We start from the raw sequence: 7,611 nt of genomic DNA on the forward strand, positions 1-7,611 counted from the left end.
TTGTAGTAGACCAGGCTGGCCTCGAACTCAGAAATCCGCCTGCCTCTGCCTCCCGAGTGCTGGGATTAAAGGCGTGCGCCACCACGCCTGGTAGAAATTAATATTTTTAATTAAAACATCTTAAGCTGCTCTTGTCATTAGTTTGGACAATGCACTTCTTTTCTGAAGTCCTAATTTTGTTAGAAGCAGCATTTTTTCATTGACACAATGTTTCCATGTAATTATGGAATAAATTATTGTAATTTGATCTATGTGGTCATTGTTTAATGACCAAATCAGCATAACTAGCATTTCTATTTCCTTAGATGTTTTTATTTTCTTTGTCTTGGGAACCCTCAGACTCTAACCTCCAGTTACTCTGAATCATAGTTGTAGTCTGTCACTGCCTTATTGTGCCAGACAACGCCTCAGTTGTGTTTGATGCTGTTGTCCATTCTGCACTCAGTGTCTACTGGTTTAGCTCCTGTAGCTTCTACAGATGAGTGACACCAGGGTTTGTCTTTCTGTGCTTTGTAACTGGCTTTTTTTTTAAACCTTCACCAAGTGTAATAAGAACAGCAGTATTTGTCTTGATGCTCCCAGCTTATCTCCCTTCCTTTAATATGATTTCTTCCACTTCTATCCATGTTGCCAGAAAAGAAGAGTAAAGCTTTTATAGTTGAGTAATATTTCATTGTGCTCATTTTAAAAGTCTTATCTATTTCTTTGTACACTTGATTGACCCTGTGTCCTCACTGCCTGAGTGCAGGCATCTCTGACAGAATGGTAGTGTTGCACAACCCTTTAATACAGTTCCTCATGTTGTGGTGGCCTCCAACTATAAAATAATTTTTGTTGCCACTTTATAACTTATTTTGCTGCTGTTAGGAATCATAATGTAAATATCTGATATGCAACCACTGTGAAAGGGTCACTCAATCCCCAAAGGGGTCTTAACCCATGGGATGACAACCACTATACCCCAGAGTGAGGTTGTTTGATCATCAGTTGTTTTAGGTTTTTTTTTTTTTTTTTTTAAATGAACCTGACATTGTAAAACACAGTAATGCCAGAATTTAGTTGACTATGAGAGGACATTTAAACAGCACTGTAGTGTGATTGCCTCTAGAAAGTTGAGTAGTGACTAGAAAGTGCTCTGTCCTGGAAGCCAAATGCAGGCAGCTGTTTGGATCAGGTCTGTAAACCCCTGGTTCAGGGCACTAAGTTTACCAGTCTTATTGGCTGTTTCCAGAGCAGCCACAACCTTATTTAGAAGATGTGAGCTTGAGGCTGGAAAGCTTTGCCATTTGTCAACACTGAGTTGATGATGTTCTAGATTCCTAGATATTCTCATACAGATTTTAACACCAGCTTTCAATTCATGAGAAAAATTACTGGGTATTTTCATGGAGATTGCTTTGACTTTGTCAACTTGAGTAGTATTGGTGGTGTATTAGTTGCTTTTTATGTGATCAAATACCTGATTAAACAGTTTGAGGGAGATGGGTTTTGTGTCCATGCTGGTGATGCTCTCAGCTGTGGTCATCAGAAGTGTGCTCTGCTGTTAACTCACATCTTGGAGGACCAGGAAGCAGAACCCACTTTCAAGGGGCTTCCTCCTTTACCGTTTTGCCCCTGCCTGTGAGATGGTGTTACCTATTACTTTGTCCACTCTGAAAACCAAAAAATGTGTTTGGTCTGCCAGGCATGTGATGCAACACCTTTAACTAATCCAAGCACTGTGAGGCAGAAGCAGGTGGATGAGTTCAAAGACAGCCAGGGCTGCACAGAGACTGTCTGGAGTGTGGGGTCGGTGGGGGTGGGCAAAAAGCCAGTGTCTGACCAACTAATGCTTTGTTCTTTCTTTCTTTCTTTCTTTTTTTTTTTTTTTTTTTGGTTTTTTCCAGACAGGGTTTCTCTGTAATAGCCCTGGCTGTCCTGGAACTCACTTCTGAAGACCAGGCTGGCCTCGAACTCAGAAATCCGCCTGCCTCTGCCTCCCGAGTGCTGGGATTAAAGGCGTGCGCCACCACACCCGGCTGCTTTGTTCTTTCTACATTTAAACAGGTCTGTAAATTTAGTGGTTTTATTGTAATTAGGTCCTTAATTTCTTTAATTGGTGTTTCATAATTTTCAGGGTTTATTTTATACTATTTTACCTTTCACTTTGTTTAGCAAGCCTCACTTTTCCAGTTCATTGAATGCACTGTTGGAGAGACTCTCACAGGAAAGTGCTGTGATTATCAGCTAGAGTGAGAGCTTAGAGGGTTCTAGGGTGCTCATTGTTAGAGCCAGCAGAGGAGAAACAGGGTGGTACTCTTCCTCTCTCTTACAAGACTTGAATTCCTTATTGCAGGATGGGTGAGCAGAAGATAAAGTCCATTTGGGGTATCTCTGAAAGATACTTAGTATAAGGAAAAAGCTCATTCTCACGGAAGATGTTAATAGTAATACTGAGGGAAACAGAAGATTTGGGTAATAACTGCTTGATTTTTCATAATCCATTTACAAGGATTACTTCTCTAAATCCCAAGAAAATGAATCAGCATACAAAGAAACAGGAAATTTAAAATATAGGTCAAATAAATTAAATTTACTTGTCAGCAAATTGAGTGATTATATAAACTGTACTAAAAGTAATATAGAATTGTATTAAATCTAAAAGATGCAAAATGTACATACAGTGTAGAGTATATTCATTTTACTTGAAAGTGAAAATAAGAGCAAGTGGATTAGACAACTATTTAAAGATATAAAGGAAATTTTTTTTTTTCCTTTTTGAGACAAAGTTGCATGAAGCTACTAACGCTGGCCTTGAACTCCTAATACTCTTGTCTCTGCTTCACTGTTGCTGTGACTACAGGCATGCCTTACCACATCTACGAGGAATCCCTGTTGATCTAATTAGATTTGATTAGATGTCCCAAAGGCAGAAATATCTTGTATATTTTAAGGAAAAGTACTGAAAAGAGATTTTTTAAAAACATCTATTTTCATTGTGTGGATGTATGGTCAAAAGACAACTTGCAGGATTCAGTTTTCTCCTTCTAGCATATCTGCCCCTGGGATTCACATTCAGGTTTTCATGTTTGGTAGCAAACACCTTTATCCACTAAGCCATCCCACAAAACATTTTTTCTTCTTTGAAAACTTTTTAAAAATGAAACTTGAAATTCTGAAATATTTCATACCCTTAGAAAAGTTGGAAGAATAGTCCAGAGAACCTACAAGTCCTTCTCTGGTTGCTGGCAGCATTTTTCCTTCTTATCACTTCTTCAAACAATTAGCATAGCTACCATGTGTGGTCTTTATGGTCTCTAGGTCTGCAGTCTCCAGGTGTAAGGCATGCAAGAGCCACGTGTGGATCATAGATAGATATTGACATTTTATAGCGATTGTTCACAGCTAGCAGCCCAGTTACTGACATTTTATGGCGATTGTTCACAGTGAGCAGTCCAGTTACTGACTGAGGAATGGTTGTATACAGAATTGTGAGAAGAGCTGAAACTATCTCACCAGTTTATCCTAAGCATAGTAGCATTTCCCTACAGGATAGTGGGCATGTTCATACTACTTTTTATTGAAATTAGTTCCCTTTATTTTTAATTTTACATTTTTATTTTTGTGTATTTTTATGTATATGAGTGTTGTTTGCATGTGTACCACATGTGTGCAGTGCCCACACAGACCAAAAGGGGGCATTAGATCTCCTAGAACAAGAGTTAACAGTGGTAGTGTGCTACCATGCAGGTGCTGGGAACTAAATCTGGGTCCTCTGGAAGAGCAGCCAGTGCTCTTACCTGCTGACTGACCCATCTCTGCAGCTCCCTAAAGAGATTCTTGATATCTTGGTGTTTAACAGTTATTAAAGAGTCCTGTCTCATAGAGTTGAAAGAACTCTGAACTTCTTGATGACTAAGACTGATTCTTATTGTTTTCTGTCCCCACATGAATAGTTTTGTCCCCACAAAGACTGGTATGGTGAGCACCAGAAGGAATCTGAAGTCTTTTTTTTTTTCTTTCTCGAGACAGGGTTTCTCTGTGTAGCCCTGCTGTCCTGGAACTTACTTTGTAGACCTGGCTGGCCTCGAACTCAGAACAGAAATCCACCTGCCTCTGCCTCCCAAGTGCCCAGCTTCGAAATCTGAAGTCTTTGAGAACATCTCAGAGAGTAAATGTCCTGCTGGTTGCTTTTGGGCAGGTCAGGGAAAGTACTCTAGGCTGTACTTTTTGTCCCTTCTGAATTTGGCACAGAAATCAGAAGTGTAATTTCTGCTTAAAATGTGTCTATCCTGAAGGAGCTGAAACCACATTTAAATATAATTTCTTATGTTGTTATGGCTTCTAATTTAATTTTGTTTTCAATTTTAGGAAACACTCCTTTACATCTTGCTGTGATGTTAGGAAATAAAGGTTAGTAAATACTTTTAATGTTTAACTTCATTCATAGTTGTCATTAAAACATCATATTTGTGTGTATGCATGTGGCTTCATACATACTACTGCATGTGTATGGAAATCAAAGGACAACTTGTGGAAGTTGGTTCTCCTGCCACATGGGTCCTGGGGATTAAAGTCAGGTAGCAAGAGCCTTTACCCAGTGGGCCATCTATCTTGTCAGCCTCAGTTTTGTCATTGAAAATCACTTAACCAGGGGCTAGAGAGATGGCTCAGTAGTTAAGAGCACTTGTTGCTCTTTCAGAGAACCTGGTTCAATTCCTGTTACTCATATAGTGGTTCACAACTGTTTGTAAATCTTATTTCCAGGGAATCCAATGTCCTCCTTCTCCTCCTCTTCTTCCTACCCCCCCTCTTTTTCCTCCTCTTCCTCCTCCTCCTTCTTCTTCAGATTTATTTATTTTATGTATATGAGTACACTGTAGCTGTACAGATGGTTGTGAGCCCTTATGTGGTTGCTGGGAATTGAACTCCGAGCCTCTGCCTCCTCTGGTCCTGCTTGTTCCCACCCAAAGATTTATTTATCATTATATGTAAGTACACTGTAGCTGTCTTCAGACACACCAGGAGGCATTTGATCTCATTATAGATGGTTGTGAATCACCATGTGGTTGCTGGGATTTGAACTCAGGACCTTCGGAAGAGCAGTTAGTGCTCTTAACCACTGAGCCATCTCTTCAGCCTAGCTTTTTTTTTTTTTTTTTTTTTCATCCTGAAATAAATAATTAGCACTTCATTGACATAGCAGATAGGCAGATTCTCCTTTGGGTCTTTTTGGGTTGTAGATTTTTTCTTGAGACACAGTTTTACCATTTTGCCCTGGCTTGTCTGGAACTCAAGGTACAGAGCAGGCTAGCACCTTATAACTCAGAAATCCACCTGTCTCTGTTTTATAAGTGCTTAGATTAAAAGCATGCACCACCATGCTTAGCTGAACTGTAGATATTTGTATAAATTATTCTTAAGGTTCATAGGTTATCTTTAGTTCATGTAAAACACTTCAAATATTCTTTAGAGACAGGAAGCAATACTTTTTTTCAGAGAGTATACAATTTACTTTTAGATAGGTTGAATTCTTTTGACTCTGGGGACCTTATACATTATATACATGGGAGTTTATAAGTTAATTATACATAGAGCAGCATTATTTCACATATGTAGTAATCTGGTTTCTTTGGCATAATACTCATATTTAAAGGTTCTAGAAATTGTATGTCTGACCATTATTCCTATTTTATGTTACAGAATGCGCACATTTACTGTTGGCTCATAATGCTCCAGTAAAGGTGAAAAATGCTCAGGGATGGAGCCCTCTCGCGGAAGCCATCAGCTATGGAGACAGACAGATGAGTAAGTAGTACTTTAAAAATACAAATTGATGTGTTGAGATAGTTTTCTTGTGGTGTGATTTCTACTGAGAAATCTGTAAGCTTAAACATGACTTGGGAACTCTAGCATTGAGCAGCAGAACAGTTGAGTCATGTGGGAAAGCCTCCTTATATTGGTGATAAGACATTTGAAGTCAAGACTTCATTGTTTTTCTTGCAAATTATTATTTTTGCATAATTATTAGTGTACTAATCAGAATAAAAACTAATCATGATGTTAACGGTGTTTATGGGCTGGAGAAATGGCTCAGCGGTTAAGAGCACTGACTGCTCTTCTGAAGGTCCTGAGTTCAAATCCCAGCAATCACATGGTGCCTCACAACCACCTGTTATTAGATTTGATGCCCTCTTCTGGGGTGTCTGAAGACAACTACAGTGTACTTACATATAAATCAATCAATAAATCTAAAAAAATAAGATACAGGTAATCGACTCAAATTTTGCCAGGCGGTGGTGGCGCACACCTTTAATTCCAGCACTTGGGAGGCAGAGGCAGGCGGATTTCTGAGTTTGAGGCCAGCCTGGTCTACAGAGTGAGTTTCAGGACAGCCAGGGCTACACAGAGAAACCCTGTCTCGAAAAACCAAACAAACAAACAAACAAAAAAACCCCAACCCCCCACCCCCAAACCAAAAAACAACAACAAAAAAAAACAATGCTGGAAGCTAGGAAATGTGCTGTCTCTTGGTTTATTCTTTGAGTCATTTTGTTTCCTTATCTTGGAGATCTTTCACGGGACTTCCCTACATTTCTCTATACTTGATATACTCAGGGACAGACTTAATCTGCTCAGATCTAATCAGGGCTAAAGGTCAATGTGGCCATGCTTTCTCCTGCTGCACTTGCTGACTCCCTGGGTCCTAACATGGCTATTGGGGTGTGGGTGTGGGACTCTGGCATCTCTACCACTAGCATAACCTTTTGTTTGGGGGATGATTATCCACCCTTAGGTCAGGCTTGATAATATTTACTTGTATTGTTCTACATGAACTGCCACTTAGACTTTAAAGCCTTCTAGAATCTCCTTAGAATACGATTTGGCTTTTATCTATTTTCCTTAGGTATAGATACCACCAAAGTCCAATTTGGTGAATCAGTGAGTTCTATTGTTATTACTTACAGGAATAAGGGTGAGGGCCCATTTACAGGAGCAGAAATGACTCAAAGACAACTATATCACCAAAGCCTAGTCCCGCTCACAAAACTGGGAACCTGTAGTGCACTGCACAGCCTAAAGTCAGATTAACAGGTTCCAGAGTATCCTTTCCAGGTGCCTCAGTTATTCTAAGCCTCTCCCAGGCAACTTAGGTGGTTTCTGTTTCTTGCAGGCAGCTGGTCTGGTCTGATTAGTCTTCTTTGCAGCTTGGCCTAACTTCATGTGCGAGGGACTCTTCAGCTTTTATTACTAACTTTGGTACAGAGGGTCCTGGTGAATCTGGTCATTTTTGGGGACTTCTGAATGAAGCTATTCTGAGTTGTTTACCTTTTTGTTCAAGTAGCTTCCTGCAGAATGGAATGTTTTAATCTCTGAACATACTGTTTAAAAAAAAAATCATGCCTGATACAAAGATCTTATTTTTATCAAGTGTATTTGTTAGTTTGAAAGGAAGCATCCTCTCCCTGCTATTATAAATATTTCATAGTTCAGGTAGGAAAAATCAATGAAGAATAGCTATATAGAAAAAATTGTCCTCTAACTAAGGAAGTGAAAGATCTGTATAATAAAAACTTCAAGTCTCTGAAGAAAGAAATTATAGAAGATCTCAGAAGATGGAAAGATCTCCCA

At 39.3% G+C, this 7,611-nt stretch overlaps 1 protein-coding gene across 1 annotated transcript in view; it reads left to right on the plus strand.

Annotated features, from left to right (window-relative positions):
• Positions 1-7,611, plus strand: part of Ankrd13c (ankyrin repeat domain 13C) — a 60,034-nt gene that overhangs the window by 9,718 nt on the left and 42,705 nt on the right. The window contains exons 2-3 of the mRNA XM_021158979.2: positions 4,351-4,392; positions 5,683-5,787. Of these exons, the coding sequence (XP_021014638.1) occupies positions 4,351-4,392; positions 5,683-5,787 (147 nt within the window). The remainder of the gene's footprint in view (positions 1-4,350; positions 4,393-5,682; positions 5,788-7,611) is intronic.

Source organism: Mus caroli, chromosome 3 (genome assembly GCF_900094665.2).
Source record: "Mus caroli chromosome 3, CAROLI_EIJ_v1.1, whole genome shotgun sequence".
Classification (NCBI taxonomy): domain Eukaryota; kingdom Metazoa; phylum Chordata; class Mammalia; order Rodentia; family Muridae; genus Mus; species Mus caroli.